The sequence below is a fragment of the Rosa chinensis genome, chromosome 1 (genome assembly GCF_002994745.2).
Source record: "Rosa chinensis cultivar Old Blush chromosome 1, RchiOBHm-V2, whole genome shotgun sequence".
NCBI lineage: Eukaryota > Viridiplantae > Streptophyta > Magnoliopsida > Rosales > Rosaceae > Rosa > Rosa chinensis.
Window position 1 is genome coordinate 53,745,823 of NC_037088.1, and position 26,289 is coordinate 53,772,111.

Here is a 26,289-nt window from a genome sequence, read left to right on the forward strand (position 1 = left end):
CCAGTTTTGAAGCCAGAATGATCAGCTTGTTGCAGTCATTAACATTGTAATATAGCTTCGAACCTGGCTCTAGTTCTTCCTTTGGCAACATTGTCAAAGCAGGACGTGTCGCTGGGGATTTGTTATATCCATCTGAATGCGGTTAATGGCATCTTCCAAACGTTTTCACACATTCTGATTCATGTGGAAGGCTCCTTTTTTTTTTTGGTACAAATGGAAGGCTCCTTTTCGTTACCAATAATCTCCACATGAACAGTGCCCATCTTTAAAGTGATGGAATCGATTCACGTCTCTTACGATAATCTCCCTCCCATAGATTCTAGATATGAACTTGGTGGCTGTATGACAATCTCCACAAATTCTAAGGTTCTTTGTCACACGAAGAACTGCTCCAGGATCGGTATTAAGAAGTCCAAAGGCAATGGCAAGCTTTTCACTGTGGGTTGTAAGGTTATGTTCTTTCTCCTCTTCACTAACATCATGCAAAGCAAACCTAGTGTCAGGTACATAACCAGCTGCCTTCATCCTTTTCGGTAACTCCTCCAGTAACATGTAAATTTCATTTGCTTGAGAGTGAGATGTATCTCCACCAAGAAACAGATGGGCTTTCCCATTGACCTCTATCCAACTGCCTCCAGGGCTCTTCTTCATCCCTTGAGATTTTAATAGAATTCTCAATTTGTCCACCTCCTTCCACATGCCAGCTTCAGCATATATATTAGATAGCAGGACATAGTTGCCACTGTTGTCTGGTTCCAAACTGAAGAGATTTCTGGCTGCAGTTTCGGCAATTTCCAAGTTTGGGTGGTTTCGACAAGCTGATAACAGTGCACCCCAAATGCTTGGCCCTGCTTGCATTGGCATTTTATCTACGACATCCATTGCTTCCATCAATCGCCCTGCACGACCCAATAGATCAACAACACAAGCATAATGTTCAACTCTTGGTTGAACAGAGTATACTGTCTTCATGCCATCAAAGTATTTCAAGCCAACATCAACAAGCCCTGAATGACTGCATCCAGATAACAATCCCGTGAATGTTATATGATCAGGTTGAACACCGGCTCTCACCATGTCCTCAAAAGTGGACACAGCTTCTGATCCGCGTGCATGGGACGCATAAGCAGTGATCATAGTATTCCATACAACCAAATTCTTCTCACTTCCACGAATCCTATCAAAACACTGACGAGCATCAGAAAGGCTCCCACATTTAGCATACATTGCTACCAGCGCGGTCTGTATGGAAGCATTCGAGTCCAAACCAATCCCGCTAGCAAACTTGTGAATCTTCCTCCCCCGCTCTAGTGCAGCCGAATGTGCAAATGCAGGAAGAACACTCATTACCGTCACCCAATTCGGCTTAACCTCCGAATCTTTTTTCAACATCTCATCAAACACACTCAATGCCTGCTCAGCCAGCCCATTCTGCGCATACCCCGATATCATAGCAGTCCAAGACACAATATTCTTGCACCTCATTTGTCCAAACAACTCCTCAGCAGAATAAATCTCACCCTCTCTCATGTACCCCGCAATCAACGCATTCCACGACGAAACGTCTCTCACAGACATTTCATCGAACAGCTTACGTGCACTCCCCATCTCACAACATTTCACATACATGTCAATCAAAGAAGTCCCAACATACATATCAGACTCCAACCCAGTTCTCAGGCTCAGCCCATGAACACATTTCCCTATCAAAATATTCGACAACTCTGCACAACACTTGAGCACAAAAGGGTAGGTAAAATGATCACCCTTTAGGCCTAAACAATGCATCTGACCATAAATTTCCACAGTTCTCGCAGAGTAACCATGAAGGGTATAAGCCCGAATAATCGAATTGTACAAAAGTGGAGATGGGTATTTTACTCTGTGAAAGACATTTACAGCTGAGTCAAGATCACCAGAGCTGGCGTACATTGCAACCATCTTGGCGCCAAGATAGGCATTGGGTTCGAGGCCACGCAGGACCATATGGGTGTGGACCTGTTGGCCTAGCTTCAACAAGTTTTGCCCAGTTAAGGACTGGAAAATTGGTGCATAGTCCAAGATGAAACATGGGTTTTGTGCTAGTAGTGGCTTTAACAGAGTACGCATGGAGCAGAGCAGTCCCGCCAAATAGTGCCGATTTGAGTTTTGTGTTCTTGAGTTTTCATTCCGACTACATTGGAGTGGTGTCTAATGGTATAATGCTATAGCATTAGTCCCAAAAAAGTGTCATAGCAAAGCATTTTAATGCCAAAACCTATAATGATTTATAATTGTATTTTCTCGGCACAATAAAGTTCGTAATTAGTAAGAATGAAATAAATACGGCTTTTTTTTTTTTAATGGAAATACGGCTTTTTAATTTGTTTGGTTTGTAAATTATTCCTAGTTATTTCCTTCAATCATTTGTGCCTGCTGCATTATTACACCACTCGTGGATGGGCCTCAGTGCCTCACCACCTCACTAGCTAGCTTCATTACATGAATGTGCAACTACATTTTATTTTCTCATTAATAAGCGAAAGAGAGAATTTGAACTTAAGACCTCTTTCACTAAAGAGAAAAATAATATTATTAGACTACAAGTTAGTTGATATGTGGCTCGTTGAACAATTTTTGGTACCTCATAACTTTTTCAGCTAGCGTTCTTTTTGTTTGGTCATGTAGCGAACTCCATTACCTAGGTTGATATTATTTGTTTTAAATCTGAAAAGATTACTTAGAGGACAAATGGGTTCTGAGAAAACAGCTTGTTACAGTCTTGAAGGAGTCAACTAGCTGAGGCCCCAAGGTTGATCAAAACAATGTCATGGTCCGTGACCAGTTCCTCTTGTACTCTTGTTGTTCAGCTCGAACCTGCCGGCTTTGGTTGGTTTGGTCACTAATCTTTTATGCTACTATACAGTCACTAATAAGAAAGAGTTTGATATCACCGATTGATACCATTTTCCAGCTGTTACATTTATCCTGGTTACTGTCTTCCCTCTATGAATCTTCACCTCTCTAACTCTTCCTTGTTATTCACGTATATAAGCTACATTGTCCATTTGCATTTCCTAGCACGACGCAGTAGACACGAAACAGAGAAAAATGGCCTATACTGGCCTGATCAAATGCGCAATATTGGTTTTAGCTCTTGTTGCTAGAGCCAATGCTATTCATATTTATCTTGATTGGGATGTGACCCTTGACAGCACCATCAAGCCTGTGTCTATGGATCAACCTGTAAGAACCGGTTGCTTTTAATTTGCTCGGCTTTCTGCTTCTTCTTACAGTTAGAGAATTTGAACCTGTGCTTGTGTTCATTGTTGAGCAGGTCATCACCATAAATGGGAAGTTTCCAGGGCCTCTTATCAATGCCACAACCAATGACTTTGTTCATGTCAATGTCTTTAACAACATGGATGAGCCTCTACTATTTACATGGTATGTACAGTTTTGTACAACAATTAATTTTGCATAGACCCAATTTCAAACGTTTTAAGTTAACAATGAGAAATGATTGTGGTGGTGTAGGAATGGTATACAGCAAAGGCTAAACTCATGGCAAGATGGAGTTTCAGGAACAAATTGTCCGATTCTACCTGGTACAAACTGGACTTATGTGTTCCAAACCAAGGACCAGATTGGCAGCTTCTTCTACTTTCCATCCATCAACTTCCATAAGGCTGCTGGAGGGTTTGGAGCTATTCGTGTTATTAACCGCAAAGTCATTGCCGTCCCCTTCCCTGCACCAGAGGCAGAATTTGATCTCCTCATTGGTGATTGGTCTTATGACAGCTACAAGGTCTCTTTCACTTGAAATTTTATTCATGAACATCATGACCAATTAGCTTCAGTTCAAATTTCAATTTCATTTTAGGCTCACATTTTATTTTTCGGACATGGAATTGGAACAGACAATTAGGTCACAGATGGATACTAGCGAGACGGCTTATTACACCTTTCCAGATATTATGCTGATGAATGGCAAAGGCCCTCTAGATAATCAAATGTCAAAAGACCATGAGTCCTTCGATGTCACACAAGGTACATTTAGCTAGGATTAATGAGAGCTATATGTATCTACTGAAATATAATGTGTTCAAGTATTTATGATTGCATGTTTGTTATATATTCAGGGAAGACATACAGGCTGAGAATATCAAATGTGGGGAATGCTGTGAGTTTCAATTTCAGGATTCAGAACCATCAAATGGTGTTGGTTGAAACAGAAGGGTCATATACTAATCAGATTTCTTTGGATTCTCTGGATGTACATGTTGGTCAATCCTACTCAGTTCTTGTCACAGCAAATCAAGATGAGGCTGACTATTACATGGTGGCATCTCCCAAGCTGCTCAACACCTCTGATTTTAGCAGCCTGGTGGGCGTAGGGGTGTTGCACTATTCAAATTCTGTCTCAACAGTAGGCGGACCGCTGCCAGAAGGGCCTGACCCATTCGATGTCGATTTTTCGATGAATCAGGCCCGGTCTATTAGGTAAAAATAAAATACAAAATTGATTTAAATTGCACTTGTCAGAACATTAAGTTGGTTCGCTCATTAATATAAGAATTCATATGTTGAATGGTTCAAATTAACAGACGAACAACATAACATGTGTGACTTTGTGGCGATCGAGAGAGTGTTTTTCCTCTTCTACGCAGACTTCATTTTCGATTAGTTTCATCACACACATTCTGATATTTCTCCCCCAATTAACTTTTTCATGACCAGGTGGAACTTAACTGCTGGAGCTGCAAGGCCTAATCCACAAGGTAGCTTCAACGTCTCAAATGTGACCCTATCCCAAACCTTCGTCCTAGAAAGTACAGTGGCTCAAATTCATAATCTACCACGTTATGTTGTCAACAATGTGTCATATGACACTGTAACGACCCCGCTGAAACTCGCTGATTACTTTGTCAATGGTTCCGGTGTGTATCAACTTGATTCTTTTCCAGTGAAATCAGTCAACCCCGATGCTGGTTATGGAGTATTTGTAGTGACTGGAATCCACAAAGGGTGGATAGAAATAGTGTTTAAAAACAACCTGGCTGCCATGGATTCTTGGCATTTGGATGGTTACGGATTTTTTGTTGTTGGGTAAGCCTAGCTCTATTAGCTTTAATATTTCTTGATAGCTAGACACATTATCATGGCATATTATGATCTGAAAATTCAATGCTCTCAGTACCAGTTTACCTGATCTAGAATCTAGATGACCGGTGGTGGACTCTAAAAATTTCTCTTGGCAAAACATGATGAAGAAATACCGTACCCTGCTTAGAAAGGAATAGTGGAATACCATACCCTGCTTCTTTCATATCTTTTATCACACACCTTTTGCTCTCAACTAGATCCACTAATGAGGTTGAGAGTTTACCAAAATATCATGCCACACATTTTGATAGCTTCAAGCAAATTATAGTGTGCATACAGTAACCAAACCACAAACATTATGCTTGCAAACTCTCACTTGATCGATCATCTAATCAATAGGTCCAAACTCCAAACCGAGTAGTAGCAAATCCCGAAAATTCCTTATGAGCATGTAATGCAAAACATGTACGTTGGACACTAGTCTGATCCTGTCAAAATCTTAACAAGCAGGTTCGGCATTGGAGATTGGACTACAGAATCACGGAGCACATACAACCTCTACGATCCTGTTGTAAGATCAACCGTGCAAGTGTACCCGGGAGCATGGACTGCAGTGTATGCATTCCTAGACAACCCTGGAATGTGGAACTTGAGGTCACAACTACTGAAGCACTGGTACTTGGGACAAGAACTCTACGTACGAGTTTTTGATGCTGACCCTGACCCTGCTAAGGAGCGCCCGCCACCTGATAACCTCCTTCTATGTGGTAACTAGTTCATGCAATTTCATTTATTATCACAAGTACTTATAAACAGTTTTATTAGTTCTCGGGAAGTTTAATTGTGCGTGCTTTCATTCTATTTGCAGGGATTTTTTCTGATTCTCCTCCAGCCCCAGCTCCAGGTCCATGGACAGGAGAGTGGTGATTGGAAGCGGACCTTAATTTGTAGAAATATATATAGCAATAATGTTCGAATTTGTTTAATTGGCTACATATAAGTATGACATGTACTACTACGCACAAAGCATTCTTTTTCTGTCCAGAATCCAGATCGGTAGTGCTCCAACTTAAAATTACTTGACTCATTAGTTTGGCTTCATCTACTTTTTCTTTGTTGCAATATGTTGTTGAGTCGTGAATTATGTCATTTTATTATTTAGGACTCATAGAAGGTGTATCTATATAACGAAAAGCCTTCCTACACTCAAATTGCAGGAGTGGTACTTTTACCATAGCTGTATGGCAATAAGGCAATCTGAAATATAGCTAATGAAGTAATGAGTAAACTAAATATTGAACATGAATGTATGTTCAGCCGTACGTTCAGGCTGTCTTCCCTTGCGAATAGCCACCTGCCGTATAAAGATTCAACCTCAACATTCAAGACTGAAAGTAGAACAAATTTTGTAAAATCACTAGAGTGCATGATCACTCCCTTTGTGGGCAATCATATAGCTAGATCGACTTCATCATATTCATTCATTCATAGTCTTCAAGGGAATCCAAGGGTCTTCTTCCCAAAGATCCCATTGGATTAAGCTTGCCACATCCGCGGAGATCAAGTGACTCGAGCTGAGGACAGCCATCAAGAATTTTTCGCAAGCTCACTACTAGAATTATAGCTATAGGACACCATCAAGTTTCTGTGCTCATTGTTGACAAAGGCCACTGATATCTTCAATAGCCACTATGCAGCCACCAATCACATGTCAGTCCCCTTTGGAGCAGTTTCCATTGTTGCATAGACCACCATTTCAACATCGGTGGTTCTTTCTCATCATATTTTGCTTTAACATTTGGATAAAGTACACCTGCCGAAAACTGCTGTGTCAGCTTTCGCAGTGGCAGTTCACACCATTTCCTATTCTCTTCGGTGTAATTGATTGGTGTCTAACCTTATATTATATTAATTTTTTTTCATCATGCAGTCACAATTAAAACGGTGTCAATGTTCATTTATTAAAAAAAAATAAAAAAATTAATAGGCTCCAATCTGTATTTCCTATACCCATACCAGTTCCAATTACAACTAATGCCCGTCATGGCATGAAATTCATCTATTTTTATTTTTTGGCTTTCCTTCTTCTGGCCTTCACAAGCTGCTTCAACTTTCCTGTCAATTACAAAGTAACAATGTGTAAGCCACATACAGTCACACTCATAAAGATAATGAAAATATGGACAAACTATTGATTTCACAAATACCTTTGAGCATAGTCTGTGGGCTGTTTGACCTGTCAACTCCTGCCCAATTTTACCAACATAAACCTGATGGCAAACACCAGAGCATTAGAACTAATGTAAATAAAGGCACACGAAAAAATTAATGTATGTAAATAAACACTAATAAACTCCTGTTTCTTTTGTAAGCAGAAATTAGAACAAATGTAAGATTTAACAGACATTATACTCTGTGATCGTAACTATAATGGCAGAAATTAATAACAATCCATGATCAACTTTTATAGCCTCCTAAACTGTCCATATGTATTAACATCAACCTAAGAAAAAGCTGACTCCCTAATTGCTACTAATATTAGATCTATGCAGAGTTACTGACAAAACCAGTAAAATGTAGAGTTTTTAACTTTTAACATACCTTCCTTCCACCAGGGACTATACCAATGACGACCAAGCACAGACCACAGAAGCTGGAACATCTAAAATATGATTCTTTTTTCTTCCAATGCTATGGTAGGATGATTGAGAAGTTAAAACTCCACTTCCATGCAACGGGACTTTAGGACTACTACAGGATGTTTGATATTGTGTTGACCGACGCACATCTGCTACAAATTTGGCAAACTTTGAAATAAACATATAATTTATGGTGTTCACAGACTCTTATCTTGCTCAAGTACAGACCACATACAGAGAGAAGCAAAAAAAGAAGCTTACAATCTGAACAATCAGTCAACTGCAACTAAATGAGATTGGGACTAAAAGTATCCCCAAAATTGGACCTGTCTACCAAAAGACTCATAACTTCTTGCATTGCAGATTGCATAGCGACCTGAACAATAGCTGCACCAAGAACAAAGCAACCACAATCAGAAGGCAAAACCATATATGGCGAGACACAAATTGTAACCAACTCTGCCAATGATTAATCAACCGTCAAACCTGCTTGCTTATGCGGATAAATTTTACAATGATTGAAGAGTAGTTATCAACCCTAAGATTTAACCCAATTCCTTTAAACCATTTATTTACCATACATAGTTTCTTGTCAAACTACTAGCCTTTAAAAGGCATTTTAACAGAATGAAACCAAAAGTTTTTACCTTGTGCATCATTACCGCAACCCCCAAATTATCAAAGTCAGTCTCCTTCATCAAAACACCCATTAAATTACATCCGCAGATCTCAACAAATGCTAGATTGTTGATCTTATTGGTTACTGCTGGCTTTTTCTTCAAATTTGTAAATAAAACAAAAAGAGAAAAATTCACTTCCTCCTCCAAATTATGATCTTCACATCATAAACAGAGACTAATCAACACCAATTAATAACAATCCCTCATTATTATTATTTTTCTCACAATTTCATCAAAAAAGATGATAAATCAACTTTTATTTTCACAAGAAATTGCAAAATCTCATCTCCACTCAAAACATCAATAAGCAAAAATCCAAAATATTAAGAGAAAAAGACAAAGAAATTACCTTGATAGTATCTTCAGGAGAAGAGAACTCTTCTATATCGTCTTCCATACTCCAAAACGGCGATGGATTGGTGATGTAGATTAGCGCATAGTTGAGAAGCTGGTCCAGTGAGAGCCAAATCGAGTATGGTGATGATGTGGCAAATGACCGCGGCGGTCACGGCAACGCGATGGTGGAGATTGCTGGGTGATGAGAATGGAGGAGAGAAGAACGATTTGGAATGAGAGAGAGGGGTGGGGGTGGGGTTTTGGGACTCGAGTGATTTTAGATCCCTAAATATTTTTATTTTTTGGGTTGTTCGGCGAATGAAAACATCTTCTATATTTCTTCTATGAGCAATATTTGCTTTTTTATTTAATTTTTATTAAAAGTGTATACTGGTCTGTCAAAGTATGGCATGTAACTTGTACCAAAGAAAAAAGTATGGCCATCGAGCCATCAAATACATTTAAATATCTAGGTTGTCAAGGGCGAGTACAATGCACGAGTACTATTTATAATTTAATATAATAAGACCAAGAAAAAATATAATATAATAGCAAAATGCCTTCTAACTTCAGTCCATTCCCAGTGATCATTAGTGGCATTGTAAAAGTTTGTCACTGAAGACTGAAACGGTGGAACACTATTTCAATCAAGCACCACTTGGCAACAGTGGCTAGTAATCGGTAGCCTTTGCCCAAATTTCTAGTAGTGAAGGCATTATTTGTCCCTAACAATGCATGGTTTCTGCAGCAAGTACTTCATCCTCAGACTGGTGGCGTAACCATTTGTTCAATTTGAATGATGTCAAAAGAGGGCAATTATGAGCGCCCGATATTGCTTCTAGAGATTTCCTTGAGTAATTAATCACGGCATGATGAAATTTCAAGTCCCTCCAACTACGGAATATGTCCATTAATTTATATTACAATGGAATATGTCCATTTTTTTATTTAATTACTCTTTTTTCTTTAGGTTAATTTTTTTTTTCTTCCAGTTTTTCTAAAACATTAGGGCAAAAGAAAATATATGGTGAACTGAGGATTTGATAGGATTTGCAGAAGACAAAATATGCCTTGGCTGCTTCTTCTTCTCCTTTAACAAGTAAGCAAGTTCTTTCCGGAACTGAGAAGCAGAAAGGGAAGGAGTTGAAGATTACAATAGGCAAATAAGAGTCAGAAAGGTGAGGAGGTGCATGCCAATGGAGGAGCAGAAATCCCTATACGTATGTACGGCCGATTATGACAGTAAGCGCCGTCGGTACGTTGTGTACCGAATCAAACTGGCAGAACTATTTGAGAGACATGCTTCCTTGCAGCGGCTGGCAGAATTGCAAAGTCAGCCCATGGATACCATTGTAACCGAACCAATGCTTTTTCCTCGGTTCCACATGGGTTGTGGTGTCTTTGGCTCTCGAATTGTCTTCGGGGGCGGCTGTTTCCCCTCTTCGTCAAAGTTAAGACACAAAGGACATTTGTGGTTTCCAAGATGTTCTCGCACGGAGTTGTATGTCTTTGAGATGGATTCGACAGTTGATCCGCACCCTAACATCAAGCCAAACATGATGCCGAACTTCAGTTCTGGCAAACTTCAGCCTATGATGTTCGAGTTTGAGGGTCGCTTGTTTGCCCTTGGCACCTCTATGTCGAATTTTTGTGACTCTCTTGCATTTGAGGTGTTTAACCAGAATGAAAATCGTTGGTTACGGCTTCCGGATCATCCTCTGATGCAGTCTCTTGATCCTAGTGTTTTGGACCAGCTGCGGGACCCTTATGCGCCAAAACCTCTTGCTGGTTATAACGAAGATGATTTCTATTTTTCGTACGCTCTGTTGGAAAACATGTTATGGGTCTCCAGTAGTGTGTATAGTGAAGTATACATGTTTAACCTTAAGTTATCGGAGTTTGCGACTACTGAGGTGGGGCAGCCTCCATTTGCAGTCGAAAAGTTTTGGCCTACAATTCGTGGAATTCCTCCCGGAATTCTTGGCAAAGGGCGAGCATTGTACGTGAGAGTGTCTCCTAGACCCAAAGGAATGCTTTTTAACTTTGCATGGAATGAGTCTGCAAGGAAGTGGGAGATAATGATGCATCGCCTGACTCCACAGGGGTGTGGAGTCTCAGAGACTTGGTTGGAAAAGGAATCGGACGACCATCATTATGCGGCTGTTGAGGGTGTTCCACATCTTGTGTGGCAATGCCCTGATGATGGAGATCAGTTCACTCGCAACATAACGCATAGCTTAGTGGATTTAGGAGAAAGAAAGATTTGTTGTGTCCTAGCCAAATTTGACTCCACAGGTAACAAATAATTTTGTACATTTATATGCATGAGTACATGCATGACCAGAAATTTGTAAACACGCTCTTACTATTTTTACTGCTATAACTTGTGTTTTTATAGGTGTTAAACAAAAACAATGGGGGGCAGTTCGGATCGATGTAGACAATGAGCCTTCAAAATGGTGGGCAGCTCGGACCTGGGGGCAACCATGGGGGCCAGTTCGGACCAATGTAGGCAGTGAGACTCCAAAGCTGCGCATTCATGTGATATCATTTAAAATTGTGGGTGATGAGTACACATCAATGGGCACCGAAATTCTGAATTCCCGAGTCTTTGAACCAGATTGGTCTCCGGATTCTGCAGGGGTCTTGAATGGATCAGTTCTTCATAGCTTTGTCCGCTGAGGCTGGTAAGTTAACTCTTTTCGCATTGTGTGCCTCAATTATAGAACCAGTCTGTCCTTTTTTGCTGAGGCAGGTATTTTGTGATTGTTAGTCTGTCCTTTTTCTTGATGGGTGGCAGAAAACCTGTTTTAAGGCTAGTATTGCTATATAGCAAGAAATTGATGCTCCATGAGTCGGCATTTGAGAATGCATCTAAAATGTTGAAGCTCATTAATGGAAGGGTAGTCCTTGTAGTTACAGAGGAGTTTAGTCATATTTCTTTGTTACCTATTTCTTTTAAGTGAAGAGCTAGCTGCTGGTGCCTAGTTTATTAAGAGTTTCTTGTTGAATGTTGATTGTTTGGCTTTCGGCTGTTTTTTCTTTATGTAGTGATTTTGCTATCCACCGCTCTGTTATGTACACTCCTTTGCCTTCGACTCTGCTTATGATGGGTAGGGTACTACAATCATCTACTGGTGGTTTAAGTTGACTTCCCTCTCTTATATGCTAATCCTTTTATTGTTTTTGTAGTTTGTATAGGATATGAGCCTAGTCTATTTGGCGAGGTGTCTTATGTGCACATACAGGCTTAGCTTTTATAGTTTTTGTAGTTTGTATGGGATATGAGTGAATCTATTTGGCAGTGTCTTATGTGCATATTAGGCTTGGTTATATATGAGTAAGAACAATAACTGAGCTTTTAACAAGGCTGAGCTGGATCATGCCTTGTTAAATGGATAAAAGACCTAATTGTATGTTGGTTTGAAACTTGTGCCAGATAGAGTTTTTCGGTTTGTCATGTTTATGTTAAGCCTCCATTATTATTATGTTGTAAATGATTTTCGACAAAACAATAAATTACGGGCAACGAAATTGGACCAATTAATTATTTTCATCCCCGCACACGAGACAAAGGAATGAAGGAATTATGATATATCAATAAGACAATTTTGAATTGGACCAGCATATATCAAGAGGTCACTCTCTTATATGATGACCTTTAATTATAGATCTCGATCCTGTTCTGTAAAACTTTCTACTAGTCTCCTGGACACCAAAATCCAAAATATCAATAACCTTCAAACAGCTTGTCATCAAACATATGTAAGCCTGTCAAGTTATATTGTTCTCAGAGATGCATACATTCCTCTTGTAGGTAAGTATGACTGGAATCCACTTAATATCAGGTTAGAAGGTCAAATCCATAGTTTAGAAGTATTCTGTCCTCGTGGTTAATACATACGAACTTTGTACAATATTTGACTGCCCCATCCGTGTTTGAATCCACCAAACAGCTACAACAAGAATATGGCACAAGAACCGAATGCAGGCTGAGGCTGCTCCATTGTCCTTCAATTCAACCTTGCTGAATGTACCAAAACAAACATATTGTTCAGTTACAAATACAGTGACATATGATGATCGAACTGCAATTCTTCTTTAGTAAGTTCTTTGACTACTTTTTCTTTGTCCTGAATCCTTTGGTTGCTTTTAAACACCACAGATAAATTCTAGTCGGTTTTTAAAGACAGAGAATACTTGGCAGCGCACTGTAACCCTCCATCGTACACTTAAAAGCTCATCAGATCTTTAGATAATATCTTAGTTATATTTCACATTCCCACATGCTTTCTCCAATCTTCATATGGAGCCATGATAATTGCTTTGGGGAGAGTAGGGGTGATTGATATATAGCAAGGAGAAAGGGTTAAGGGAGTGAAGAATATTGGACTTGCTGGAGAGGCATAAAAGAAAATGTCCCCTGAAAAAAGTGCCTGCTTGCTAGCAAGACTCAAAATTCAGGGACCAAATTGAGACAGTAAAAGCTCAAGGACCAAAATAAGAAATTCGTCAAACTTGGGGTGCAGTGGTCTAAGTTACCGTAAAAGTTATTTATTGCAAGTTTGCAACTACTTCCCAAATAACCTAATCAAATTCATGAAGAAAATATCAGAACGTTATAAGACAAACCTTTTTCTAACCTTTTAGTTAGCATAGTGAGACTGGTCTTGATCAATAAAGTTCAATGCTTCTTCCTTCGAGATAACATTGACACGGCTCACCCTGTTTGAATGTGTAACACCATAGATCTTGTCAGAAACTTCCACAAGCTCTTGTCGGAATGTTGTAGTTATAAATTGAGTAGTTTCTGTATCTGCCAGGCGTCGGATCATATCTACAGCAGGTAATTAAGGAACATCCATGGCTGTAAAACTTCCAACACAGACATGTCTAAAAAGAAATGTAGACAAAGCGCCCATTACAAACATAGACATGAGTAACATTTTGAAAATCAGAAGACACCAACTGTCACTCTGCAAATGAACCAATACCCACAGAAGTTGATCACAAGGCTGCCTAAAGTCATCATAAACCATTAAACTGTATTAGTCAAGCATGTCCTTTTCACAAAGACAAACTGACTCTTCTTACTTATATGCTTCTTTGATCTGATGTCTCAGCTAGATACCTATCAACCAAGTCTTCTTTCACAAAATATGCTATTTTCTGAATTTATCTTTTTCTTCTGTATCTCATCTGGTAAGAACGTGCATTTGTGCAGGCTTTGTCATACAAGAACATTTAGCCTCCATTAGTATGTGTATTGCAAGCGACTGTCTATATCCAGACTCGATCAAACTTAATTAACAGTGTATCGGTATTTGTTCTAGGTAACTTTTCATTTACTTACGATCCTTGGGAATAGAAAGACACATTCCAGCACATAATGAACTTAACCCCATAAGGCATTAACCATTTACACAGATTAATTATTAGAAAGGAGGTTCAAAGTTCCAATTAGAGACACTTAATGGTAGGTTGCATACATTTGACTATGATGGAAACACCTAGAGTCGAGTGACATAAATTTTATCAGAGGTGGCTAATGGACTAGATATGAAGGGTTTTAGGGTGCATGTAATAGTCAAATGAAAGTAAAAACTAAATCAACTTCAGAAGAGTTATAGAACTCCACAAAGTACGACATAAAGGATACTTCCAACAGCAGTTCTGTACTGAAGATCCAGCGCTGCATCTATTTCATCGAAAAGATAGAAAGGAGCAGGATCACATTGCTGGATTGCAAAGATAAGCGTCAACGCAACAACAGTTTTCTGACCCCCAGACAACTGCTTCATGGACTGAGTCTCTCCTTGCCCGGTAAAAGAAACCTGTCAAAAAAAAAAAAGTGAGCCAGAAAGATTATGTTAAACTGATAGCATCCAGAAAATCTTGGACTGAAAATTTCATCAAATATATCACTGAAGTCTAGTAGGTTTGCCAAAGCCTGGGTTCCTAGAGCAGGAGGCGAATATCATCTTTCTAAATAAATTAATTTACTGATGTAAAATCTAGTAGGTGTACCAAAGCCTGGGTTCCTAGAGCAGAAGGAGATATCACCTTTCTAAATAGATTATCAACAAATTAAACTTTCAGTTTGCTTACTACTAAATGTCACAAATAAGGTGGAGATGTCTTTTTAACCCAAGGAAATGAGTTTTTATGCCAGAAAATACATGCCTTTACTTTGACACCAATATATTTCTCAGATCTATCTGTTTCTGGTCCCTCGTCCTCATCCAGATCATCGTCAGCATGGATACCATCCTGTCAACATTACACCCATGTTCATTTAAAATCACATGAAACAGAGCCAAGTTTCTACAATTAAGACAATTTTATACCTTAAATCTCTTTAAAAGAAACAGTAAAATATTGGAAAAATTCCTTGTGTATGTTTCAGTCGAAACACTTTCTATTGGCTTCATAAGTTTTAATTTTTGGATTTGAAAATTATTCTCATGTTTATTTAAACAGACACCAAGACAATAGTGTTTTTCTTAGTTTTCCATGAAAATAATTGCCCAGCTAGAAGACATGAATGCTTTTAAGCCTTTATGTTAAACCAAAGTCATGCTTAACAGATAAGAAAAATTCCTAATGATAAAATCTACCAACCAACGAAAATTTTTCGCCAGTTGAAACAATCTGTCAAATTTTATACTTCTTGAGTTCTTGCACAAAACAGAGCCACAAGGAGAATTGAGAAACTTCCAAATGGAGGGGGGTGAACAAAGATAGGCCAAGTTCCAAGCTTTCCAAAACACAATCAACAGGGGATGACGCTAATAAGAACTATCCTAACACTTTCCAAATATAAGGTTGTCTAAAGAAAAATTCAATGAAATGTTTTTGAGCACAAAATGGGTACAATAGTTTTTAAAACATGTCAGTGATAGCGGTGTGACTGAATTAACAGATTACATTAATTTACTTTTCACCGATACTGAACCAATAAATACAATAATACATAGCATCAAGTAAATCCACATATCTCAGAACTGGCTATAAAGAGCAAAAACTGAAGAGATCAAGTTCAAAAGAAAACCTTTCTTTTCACCATGAGAAGGTGACCATGGCCACCTTGCACAAGTTCAGAGAAAACTTCTCGAAAGTTCCTAGCAACACCTTTAAAAGTGCGTTCTATTGATTCATCCTTCCTTTGATCTAAGAAAGATATAAGTTCTGCAATTTTCTGCACAATTGAAAAGACCATAAATCAAGATGATCTAACCTTAGCTAACCATCAAAGAAAAAGAAGGAAAAAAAAAAAAACAACTCTGCATACAAGAGATCTGACAGAGATTCTAGTGGAAGTGATACCTCATCACCTGCATCCAGTTCAGCTTGCCTTCTCTGGAGTTCTTCACGTTGTTCTGTAAAATTTACATACTGGTCAAGTGCTTTCTTGTTTACATGACTAAACCGTTGCAGTTGCTCATTGCAACTGTGCAGCATTTTATGCAGTTCTTTGATGTTCCTTCGCTTATACCTACCATTCCAGTACAAGCAACTATGAGGAACCATGCCAACTGTGAAACGTTTGAAGGTACGATAAAACATATAAGAATCTACCAGCCACATATATCAAAGAGTAAGAACTATCATCATATATGTTGGAATATAATGGTTGATTTACAAACTAACAGCACTACAGGATCCAGGCCACTAGAGCTTGGCTGAAGTAACATGTCAGATGGGAAAGAGAAGGCGTAAAAAATATAAAGCATACAAATAATCTCAATAAATGGATAATCTAGCACATAAACAAATATATAATGGAAGTTTTGAGACCTCAAAAAAACTCCAAAACATATGTGCATAAACATCATCACTCAATAGAAGATAATTCAAAGTATGAAGTAATACGTTTCAAAAGCATCTGATGACAATGCACCCAATTCCCGGATTTTCTTTGAGTACTCTTCTTGTTTAGCAAGATACATATTTCTTTTACTCAGTTGCTGCTCTAGCTCTTTGGCTACATCCTGAAATGTCCTCTCATAGTTGTCTTCCGAGTTCTGCATTCAGAAGTGGTCATCTTAGCAGATAAAGTAATCATTTACGATCTAACATGGTAAAAGGACTACCTTCCACATAGTCTTTTCATCCTTAGTTTTCCTGAACTTCCTTGACTGACCGTCAATACTTTCAGAAACTCCTGATGAGCAAAACTCATATGTTAACAAACAGGAGCAGGAAAACAACTTAAGAAAACAGCAAATCATTGGCCTCACTTCTGAGCTGCTCTGTTGCATCTTCAACCAATAATCTAGCATCATTCAGTTCCTGAACCTTTATTTCATCTTCACCATGCAAATTATCAGTTTCCGCAGAAGATACTGTTGTCTCTAATTCTTGCTTCCGCCTCTTAAGGTTCATAGTTAAATTAGTCTCGAGCTCTACCTTTCTTGCTTCAGTCTATCAGTAAGAAGAAGAAGAAAAAAAATGCACATGAGGAGACATTAGAATGAAATTTCCACGTAAAAACACATGAATAGAGAATGCTACATAGGGCTTACCTCAGTTCGATCCGCCTTGCATGTAATAAGCTTCTCTTTAAGATCTGCTATTTCAGGGTTCAATCTTGAGAGAAGATCCTTCTCCTTTGGAGTCAAATGATCAATGAGATCAGTGACCATTTCAGCCCTCTTCATGGCCATACTAGCTCTAAGCTGATCAATTTGAGTCTGCACATCAGCAAGTGATTTTTCCTACAAAAGAGGGAGAGAATAAGCCAGTAGGACAGAAAAATTATATAAAATAAAAACTAGTATTTAAGGCTGAGATTGCCACATGAACTCATCTCAAAGCCCAAAAATACCTTATTCCCAAGTGCTTTAGAAATTAAACTTTCCTTCTTATTAGCATTCACAATGTCCTGCTTAAGCTGTTCCAGTTTTAATTTGCTGTGAGCTCGCTCAGCATCAATTTTCCCCAGCTTAGTTTCAAGATCTGTAATTTTCCGGTCTATCTGTAAGCTAAATTTAGTAAAAACAAGACTAAAAACTTGAAAAACTCATAGGATCATGAAGACAACACTGCAACATTCACTAGAGAAACTATGGTAGCTTGAATGTTACTTTTTCGCTCTTACCGGTTATGTAACTATCATCACATTATAGGAATAGGAAAGAAATATACACTAGACGGCAGGCAATTATGTTTGAGCTGACGAACAGAGACCTTAAAAGAATTGTACAGAACTGTTGCAGAAAAACCCTAATTCTCAAATTTTTCCCTCTTGAACTCAGCTACACACGTTCCAAAGATTTGGTCTGCTTTAAAAAAACAGAGGAGCAACACTTTCTTCCTTAAACCAGCACTCAAGACATTTTTATATGTACAGAGGAATTTGAGGGAAAAGCAAATGAAAAGTTTGGGCATCCAAAAGTTTGCAAACAAAATATCAACTCCCAACACCCAATCTTCGCAAGGCTTTTCAGAGTGAGTTAAGAGTAGGGGTGTCCAGAACTTTCTATATGACACCACTGAACAGCACCTATCAACTTATGCTGGTGTCATGCAAATTTGATCTATGAAATTAGAAAGCAGAAACTGAGAAAATATATAAAAGTTAAGAGGATATCTTCAAGCATAAATGTGATTTTCTCAAGTTCTTCTTCTTTCAAGTTGGTAGATTTTGCATTCTGTCGGATTAGATTCATAAACTTCAATTTTGAGTGTCTATGATCATAAAATCCTCCTGTCATTCCACCCTTCTTGCTGACTTGATCTCCTGTTACATAATATAATGTGGTCTGTCAGGGCATTAGGATATAGGACCAGTTATAAAAATACAGAGCACAAAATATGCAGACAAAGTCTGCAGTTCTTACAAACCTTCTAAAGTGATGCAGTCTAGACCATCGGTATGAGCAACCTTTGTGGCCACATCCAGATCTCGACAAACAACTATTCTTGCAAATACCTACAAAATATAAGAACATATAATCATAAAAAGTCAATCTTGAAATTGCATGAAGCTTCAGTTCAACACCGCCTAAAATGCATATACAAATTGACAAAATGTAAGCCTTAATACTTATATTCTCAGATAAACCCACTTAAGAAGGTTACGAATTTTTTAACTCTTTTATCCATATCAAGCATGATACTGTTTCACCAGAATTCATACGATACCAAATACAAGGGTCAATCCAAATCATGTAGGAAACCTAAGAATAAGAGCAATTGCATACCAGCACAAAAACATACCTACCAAGCAGTGTCAAACAAATATCAGTTTACCATATTTCCCCCTTTCCATGGCAGTTCAAAAGCAAGACCTCTTGGTCTTTGAACTTAGTCCAAAGCCAGGTACAAGGAACTGGGGAAACAGATGTTACTTCAAATAAAATAACAGTTTCTTTCTCTAGATATTGTCACAACTAGTTGTCAAGACTTTACCAGTTCAATAAATGATCTTTCAAGCTTGTTTTTGTAGAACTGAAGGCCGTTTTGTGAGACATAGATAATGATGTTGGAAGTCTGCTTGTAAGTAAAATTGTGACATTGATTTGGAAGTTACCCTGCATGCAGTGTGTTGAAATTTTTACAATGTAAGGAAATGAAAGATTTTTTTTAGGCCGGGGCGAGGAAGTTATTGTTGTGCTGTTCAAGACTAAAGGTTCTAGTCTTCTCTTTAAAACATTTAGGTAGTAGATCGAGGTAGTTACTAAGAGTTCATGCATTAACTACACATAAATGTATTAGAATTTGAGATGACAGTAAATATAGCAACAAAAGGCAAAATCCACCTTGAAAGTGGAAATTATAAAATTAGAGGTTCTACAACCAAGGGTAATTTCTTAGACAAATAACTCAACTACTCTGATGGAATCAAAACTTACATAGGGACCCAACACCAAATAATACTTTTACAAGATTATTCAGGTACAAGCTAACCTGAGCAAATGCAGCAGTGTACTTTGGAAGAAATTTTAACCTCTTCAACAAAGGAACCAGATCTGAATTTTGTGGACAAGTTACCCTTGGAGCCGTCACCCTAGTCAGAGGGATAAACGTAACACGGCCACCTTTCAGTGAATTAAGGTGCCTGATTATCTGAGTTGATATATCATCATTTTCAACCACAACATGAAATAAGCTGTCCAGGAAAGAACAATAGTAAATAATAGAACTTCAACTGTAACCCAATGATAAAGATGACACCAAAGAATGGGGTAGAAAGTTAGTCATTAGATACCTGTTCCCAGCAGCAACGTCCACTGCAGTAAATAACTTTTCTTCACAATCAAGCAGCTCAATAACACAGCCAAATACCCCAGGAGTATTATGCTCTCTGCAGATCTTACGAACAGAATTTAGCCCTCTCCTCACATCCTGAAAGCATTACACAGGGGAAGATTGAGATGTTACATGTAATTCTGGGTAAGGATAGTATTTTGCACTTCTACTGCACAATTACAGTCACTGAGGCGCATATTTCAATTTGATATCAATCCATGTTCAGCATATGAGAAGCTACAAAAGGTCAGAAGTGATTACTCACACCAGGAGTTGCATGATCAAGGCTCTTCTCTGCCTTCTCAACTTCTGTTCTCAGTTTCTCAATTTCAGCAGAAAGTTCAGTTTCTTTCTTCCATAGAGTACTACGCCAAAATATATTTAGTAAATTCATATTAGAAAAGGTAATAGAAATTAAAAATGGTAATTACAAAGACTCATACTTGTGCTCATCCTTCATCTTGTCCCTCTGTGCTTTATAATGACTGAACCCTTCACGTAACTGAGAGATGACACACTCCATGGTAGTAATTTCATTTCTTTGAGATCCAATGTAAGTACCCTGCTCATTCAACTCAGAATTAAGACGTTTGACTTCATCCTGAAGCTTTTTCTCCTGGAACATACAAGAATAAAAAAATAAGCATTTTACAAATGCCGTTTCCCCTACTGTCAAGAGAGCATAAGGACAGTCTATCAAAAGTTTATAGATGATTCTCTGTTTCTTGTAGCAGGAATTTTATTTTAGGATATATCTGAATGATTTGGTGCATTTGGAAAAGGATCGGATGAGGTTGCTGTGCTCTTAGAGAGTTGGACAGGACCTGCTTGCCAGCTTGGCCAATTATTTTTTCATCACATGTAGTAGAAACGTCGGGGATGTTCAATTATAAATCATGTAGGAGAAGGCATTCTATTTGCTCCTCACCAGTTGGTATTTAAACCTGGCGTGGATGATGCTTTTCTTCACTATTCTTATTCTTTAAAAGTCCCTACAAATTTTAAGTAAGAAAAACTACATTGATTTACCCACTCACCATTCATCAATTAAACTCAATATCAGTGAAAACAACCATAAACCTAGGATACAATTTCTTATTTTAAGTTTTGTATAACTGTAGCCATGTGTACAGTTTGCTCCGAATCTGTACTTATTTATATGAAATTAATTTATTGGTTCAATCAAATTTTCGGATTTATGATCTGAATGACTGAATCCCATAATCGGTTAACTTAAATTGACTTCCATTACAGCCAGCATGCTTGAAGAAAGTTTTGAGATAAGATTAACAATTTAAAATGAAAAAAAAAAAAAAAAAGTAATTTTTCTGAGGAACTCCTCAAATGGCTCTGAGTGGCATAAGGTTCTATATCTGCTAGTTGTGATTATGCAATACATAAACCACCATATACTCATATGACATGAGCAACACCATGATATGACATATATGGTACACAAAATACTCAAAAAGGAGGTCATACCTGTGCCAAATTTGAAGAAAGAACTCGTTCAAGATCATCAATTTCCTTTTGAAGCCATTTGTCACGAGCAGCTTTACTTGGAAACTGGGTCGCACGACCTTGTTTTTGATAAAGTATGCTAAGCTGCTTCTCGCGCTCCATTATTCTATATTCCAAGAGAACCAAATGTGAGAAAAAATACCAGCACCTAGCACCAATTTTGCAAATCTCAGAATAAATTACATTATTTGGAATGGACTTGATAGAGCATCTGTAGATAACACATAACTGTTACAAAGCCATAGTTCAGTCATATAAAACAGGTGCACAGAGTACTTAAAAGTTAAAACTGATTAACTAAATTGTTCGAGTAAAACAGAAACAAGGAGAGGCAACCATGTAAGATTTAAGTTTCCCGTGTAATGAATAGTAATTCATTACCAGGCCAGGGCAACTTAATCTTACTTTCCTATAATTGCACCAAATTTAGCAACTATAGGGATAGTGCAGAAGGTACACAACTGGATTAGTGTGCAAATTAACATAGTATTTGTCTAATACAGGGAGACTAGATGAACAAATTTGTAGCCTGCACATGAATCGTATGGAGATGACATGATGACATATTATAAACAAAATAACATTAACATTTTCAAAGGGATGAAGCAAAAGAATAACAAGCTGATATAACTTTCTGATATCAAATATCTATAGACGTACCCCTTTGTCATCTCCTTTTCCCTCATGACTTGATTCTCATACAGAGGACTTATCTTCTCAAGCTCATCCATTGAATCCTGAATTTCTTTCTGCAGACTTTGTAGTTGTTTCACAGCATCCTCCTGGAAGCATGAAAAGATCAACATATGCAGCATTTGTGTCCCTCCCATCACTAGCAACAGAACATGAATAGGAAAAAACAAAAAACAAAAAAAAAAAAAAATTACTGCTGAAGGGATAAGTAATATTAGAATATTACTTTGGCTCGGATGTTTCCAGATATCTTCTCCTGTAGATCTTTGACATCAAGCTCAAGCTCTGTGTGTTTCTTTGTTGCTTCTGTTCTTCGCTTTTCTACTGCTTCTTTCTCTTTATTTAAAGCTTGTAGCTCTTTTGTCAGATCTTTCAAAGCCTTATCCAAGTCCTTGGACTTTTCATGCGCCTCCAGCATGCTATTATTCTTTTGAGTTGATGTTTCAGAAAGCTTATTTCGAGCGTCTTCTACCTAATTCCGGGGGATGAAAAGCATACAGGTTGAGAAATAAAGACTGTCTTGATGCACACATTACACACAGCTGCCTTCCTACTAAATAGGAGCCAGAGAAAAATTAGACCCTCACTTCTATAGAAATGGAAGGCCAGAAAGACTAATTCTGATGCAACCATAACTCATCCACACCCAACTATAAACTTCATATACCTATTTCTTTCCATCAATACAACCCAAAAAACTGCTAACCCAATAGATCATTTCTACTAACCTCTGTCAGCCTTTGGCGAGCATCCTGAAGTTCCTTGTCATATATAGTGTACTCCAGAGATTTTCGCTGCTTGTCAAGCTGCTGATACTTTCTAAGTTCCTCTTTCTCTTCGTCCAGTTCCTTTAATCTCTCATCCAAGTACTGAACAACTTGAATTATCTGCTTTCTTTTGCTACCTGATTAGCAAAGGGAAAACAGAAATGTGAGAAAGCATAACTACTTACCATGAAACAACCAATGTATTGATGACTTACCAGTGTCCTGCATGATTTTCAAACTTTCTTGACATCTCTCCTCATACACTCGAGTGCCACCGATTTCCTTAAGTAAATCCAGTCGCTCAGAATCTTTCATCAGTGTCAAGGATGCTATCTATGAAACAGTAACCATTTAAAAATAAATAAATATTCTTCAATCATAACTATAACTTAAGTTTAAACAAGTTGCACGGCTAAACCTTTCCTTGCTGCACAACATAATATGGATTGGAGCGAGAGAACCCAGCACTTTCCAGTAAATTCATAACCTCGGTTTTCCTGAAATTAAAGATATCTTCTCTCATTCAACAGACTCCATGGAAAAGTCTAGTGATCAAACCACATAATATGCAGTCCTAAATTTTTCTGCGGGGGAAGTTTATATACTCACGTGATGTGCTTTCCATTCAAGAAATACTCATCCTTCTTTAAACCAATTGTCCTTCGCAACCGCACTTCCTCCTTATCATCCTATTAAGAAGTGATGCAAAAGTGCAAGGAAGACCCCAATCGCCTCATTTTTTGTTAATAAGATAGACAGTGAGATGACAAACTGACTTTATTAAAAAGGAATCTAACTTATAAGAACAGGAATGAGGAGATGCAGCGTATTACCGTTATTCGATTGTCAGAGTTATCGAAGACAATCTCCACAAATGCAGATAAGACTTGGTGCCCTGCACCTTCCTGTTTAATATATATATTGCAATAAAAGCTGTTTACTAAGCAAATGGTTCAACATCCTTGATGAAAAATACAAGCATTTAGTAAGACATACATGGAGTAGCGTATGCCGATCGTCACTCCGAAGGTTTTGGAAAAGGTCACTTAGTACAAACTGAATTGCTATAAAAAAAGTACAAAAATAAAAACAACACATTTCAAAATGGGTCAAGATTTGGAAAAAGTTCTTCCAGAAGAATTAAAAATGCAAATAAAATACTTTCCACAGGATAAAACCACTGCAAGAATCGTTTTTTACTTGCTACTTACCATGGAAAAAGTTCGTCTTTCCAGACCCATTAGCACCAACTGAGTAGACATTGTTGAAATCAATGTCAAATTAATTAGAAAACATAATAGAGCATGGCATCAGTAGAGAAGCAAAAGCTGGTACAAACAGACCAGTGACATGTTTACTTTACTGATAAGATCTCAATTACAAGAGCAAATATGATAATTATGCTCCCATACAGATTTCATCAACAACAGAAAGCACAAAAGCAAAAGAAGGAGATTGTTACCAACACAATTGATTTTTGGACTGAATGGCTCAATAGCAACTTGTTCTCTGTAGCTCTTAAATCCTTCAATTATAATCTAATTCCAGAACCATAGACATCAAAAAATTAATAGAAAAATAAATAGTCCACTATAGATATCACTTAAGAAAACAAGGTAATTGAACTATACCTACAACCAAAACTCACCTGCTTTATGTGCATTTTGAAATCACCTGACTGTCAACCTCTGAGAAATGTCAAAGAAAAACTATCAACTTACAGTCATAGTAACAACTCAGGATTCCCATAAGGAATGTACCTAATAACCTAAAGCAACAACTCTTAGACACCAATTATCCATGGGTGTTCTGGCAAGGGAAAGATACACACACCCCACGTGCATTTACTTACAAACGCCATCCAAACAAAACCTTAGTATTGTGGAAGTACTTTTAAAGCAATCTATACCATTACAGAAGTGATTTGCCACTATCCTACGTACTGATAACTTTGCTTTAAGCCAAAGCACAAGCACTCGAAAATCATAGAAGCTAAAACCCTCAATCTGCCATGCATTACGATTTTTGAAACCTAATGGTGTATGGCCGATTGAAAACATGGATTTTTTTTTTTTGGTGAATAAAAAATCATGGATTTGTTACTGAAGGAACCAATGCCAAGTCCAGTACAAAACCTAATCATACTTCTTCAGAGACGTAATCGGAAATTCAAGCTCTCGACCATGAGAATCTGGACTAAAACAACACCACCAATATGAAGGTATCGAACTGAACTCAAACCCTAGCTATACCCAGGGGTATATAACTATACATACAGTCTACAAACTAAAATTAACTCAAAGAGGCAGAAAACCACAAAGAAACTGAGCGATTCAAAGACTTTCGAGAAACCGAAAATTGAAATTACATTTGGTTCGGAATTTAAGCTAAAGATTGGAGAAGAAAGAGATACTTACCGGTTGAATTTGACAATTGAGTTCATACCATGAAGAAGAGGAGAGAGACGGCGAGGAGTGGTAGCAGTGGAGTAAGTGTTTGCTCAAGCTTGGGTTTGGGGTGGCGCGCAAGCTAAGCCGCGTGGGCTCGGCACGGAGTTAATATACAGCAGATCGGAGGCGAAGTAAAAGGCGGCAAAAATGAAAAAGGGTAAAAACTTTAAATGGTACATGCACTATTGAGGAAGGTATTTTTTGGCAAAAAGAATGTGTTGTAAATTGTCCCTCTGACTAGTCACGAGGGTTGGGTCTGCGAGGCTTTTTTTAGGGTTTGATCGCGCCGATCAAATTCTAGGGTTTTCCTGGTGATCTGAGTCTGGTTTTGCGAGCAGAGTGTTCTGGTTTGTCTGTCTGAGCTGCTGCGCGCAAGAATGAGAGGGTATTGAACGTCGTTTTGCTGGTGTTATCGGAGAGGGAGTTGAGGGGTTTGAGGATAGGAGGAAGCGCTGCAAGGTCAGCGCTGCAGAAATTGTAGGGTGTTCACGGCGAAGTCATATCGTCGGCGGAGCTTTATGGACCTGTTCTCGAGACTAAGGGTGGATGGAACTTCTTCTCCACAAAGATATATATGGAGGTCATGGTTCTTGGCCTTTGGATGACTATGGTGTATGGATTCTGTTTAGTTGGGTAAGTACATAATAGACTCTAGATTCATCAATAATGTTCTTGTATTTTTTTTTTTTTCTGGAGGAAATGTCGAGGAGGCTGTCTCATGACTCTCATGTCTATGTTTGCAGCGTTTATGATCTAGTGGTGTGTATATGGTTCAGGTGTATCTAGCCTCGAGGTTGGAGTGCTGTGTATGCATACCTTGACAACCCCGAGATGTGTTACTTAAGGTCACAACATGCACTTGAAA

General features: G+C 38.2%; 4 protein-coding genes and 1 long non-coding RNA gene across 9 annotated transcripts; 2 read left to right on the plus strand and 3 right to left on the minus strand.

Moving 5' to 3' along the window:
- Window positions 1–230: 230 nt before the first annotated feature.
- On the minus strand, window positions 231–2,193 carry LOC112182244 (pentatricopeptide repeat-containing protein At3g46790, chloroplastic). The gene has a single exon (XM_024320684.2). The coding sequence runs from the start codon at window positions 2,107–2,109 to the stop codon at window positions 232–234; it is 1,878 nt and encodes a 625-aa protein (XP_024176452.1). The 5' UTR covers window positions 2,110–2,193; the 3' UTR covers window position 231.
- Window positions 2,194–3,090: 897 nt separating this feature from the next.
- LOC112182245 (monocopper oxidase-like protein SKU5) lies at window positions 3,091–6,012 on the plus strand. The gene is made up of 8 exons (XM_024320685.2): window positions 3,091–3,225; window positions 3,317–3,426; window positions 3,517–3,787; window positions 3,900–4,029; window positions 4,122–4,482; window positions 4,720–5,088; window positions 5,596–5,852; window positions 5,954–6,012. The coding sequence occupies exons 1-8, from the start codon at window positions 3,091–3,093 to the stop codon at window positions 6,010–6,012; spliced, it is 1,692 nt and encodes a 563-aa protein (XP_024176453.1).
- A 308-nt stretch (window positions 6,013–6,320) lies between these two features.
- LOC112181671 lies at window positions 6,321–9,080 on the minus strand. Of its 5 annotated transcripts, none has more exons than XR_002929042.2 (6): window positions 8,754–9,079; window positions 7,986–8,111; window positions 7,687–7,876; window positions 7,293–7,355; window positions 7,102–7,200; window positions 6,321–6,898 (listed from the first exon to the last, which is right to left on the minus strand). It is a non-coding gene; the product is annotated as an uncharacterized LOC112181671 (long non-coding RNA). The 5 variants fall into 5 exon arrangements; XR_005804039.1 differs by lacking the exon at window positions 6,321–6,898 and adding an exon at window positions 6,960–6,982 and having other exon boundaries at window positions 8,754–9,080; XR_005804044.1 differs by lacking the exon at window positions 6,321–6,898 and adding an exon at window positions 6,961–6,977 and having other exon boundaries at window positions 8,754–9,080.
- Window positions 9,081–9,848: 768 nt separating this feature from the next.
- LOC121051199 lies at window positions 9,849–11,451 on the plus strand. The gene is made up of 2 exons (XM_040513307.1): window positions 9,849–11,035; window positions 11,139–11,451. The coding sequence occupies exons 1-2, from the start codon at window positions 9,931–9,933 to the stop codon at window positions 11,420–11,422; spliced, it is 1,389 nt and encodes a 462-aa protein (XP_040369241.1). The 5' UTR covers window positions 9,849–9,930; the 3' UTR covers window positions 11,423–11,451.
- Window positions 11,452–12,518: 1,067 nt separating this feature from the next.
- LOC112182509 (structural maintenance of chromosomes protein 3) lies at window positions 12,519–26,036 on the minus strand. The gene is made up of 30 exons (XM_024321002.2): window positions 25,392–26,036; window positions 24,623–24,662; window positions 24,437–24,512; window positions 24,186–24,224; window positions 23,971–24,038; window positions 23,808–23,879; window positions 23,584–23,663; window positions 23,393–23,471; window positions 23,186–23,307; window positions 22,936–23,107; window positions 22,434–22,679; window positions 22,175–22,296; window positions 21,476–21,620; window positions 20,437–20,609; window positions 20,259–20,358; window positions 19,953–20,089; window positions 19,652–19,853; window positions 18,587–18,674; window positions 18,333–18,482; window positions 17,568–17,719; window positions 17,266–17,457; window positions 16,981–17,164; window positions 16,834–16,904; window positions 16,613–16,764; window positions 16,067–16,235; window positions 15,792–15,938; window positions 14,924–15,010; window positions 14,400–14,574; window positions 13,384–13,577; window positions 12,519–12,767 (listed from the first exon to the last, which is right to left on the minus strand). Exons 2-29 carry the CDS (start codon window positions 24,635–24,637, stop codon window positions 13,387–13,389), a joined length of 3,606 nt encoding a protein of 1,201 aa, XP_024176770.1. The 5' UTR covers window positions 24,638–24,662; window positions 25,392–26,036; the 3' UTR covers window positions 12,519–12,767; window positions 13,384–13,386.
- Window positions 26,037–26,289: the final 253 nt, after the last annotated feature.

What these genes read in the sequence shown, in the direction of transcription:
- LOC112182244 (XM_024320684.2), bottom strand. Translation starts at nt 2,109, where the DNA reads ATGCGTACTCTGTTAAAGCCACTACTAGCACAAAACCCATGTTTCATC.
- LOC112182245 (XM_024320685.2), top strand. Translation starts at nt 3,091, where the DNA reads ATGGCCTATACTGGCCTGATCAAATGCGCAATATTGGTTTTAGCTCTT. An exon ending in GAGCCTCTACTATTTACATG is followed by an intron (nt 3,427 to 3,516) that starts GTATGTACAGTT and finishes GTGGTGGTGTAG; the next exon opens with GAATGGTATACAGCAAAGGC. An exon ending in TGATAACCTCCTTCTATGTG is followed by an intron (nt 5,853 to 5,953) that starts GTAACTAGTTCA and finishes TTCTATTTGCAG; the next exon opens with GGATTTTTTCTGATTCTCCT.
- LOC121051199 (XM_040513307.1), top strand. Translation starts at nt 9,931, where the DNA reads ATGCCAATGGAGGAGCAGAAATCCCTATACGTATGTACGGCCGATTAT. An exon ending in AGCCAAATTTGACTCCACAG is followed by an intron (nt 11,036 to 11,138) that starts GTAACAAATAAT and finishes GTGTTTTTATAG; the next exon opens with GTGTTAAACAAAAACAATGG.
- LOC112182509 (XM_024321002.2), bottom strand. An exon ending in ATCGGCATACGCTACTCCAT is followed by an intron (nt 23,880 to 23,970) that starts GTATGTCTTACT and finishes TATATTAAACAG; the next exon opens with GAAGGTGCAGGGCACCAAGT. An exon ending in ATGTTGTGCAGCAAGGAAAG is followed by an intron (nt 23,308 to 23,392) that starts GTTTAGCCGTGC and finishes ACTGTTTCATAG; the next exon opens with ATAGCATCCTTGACACTGAT.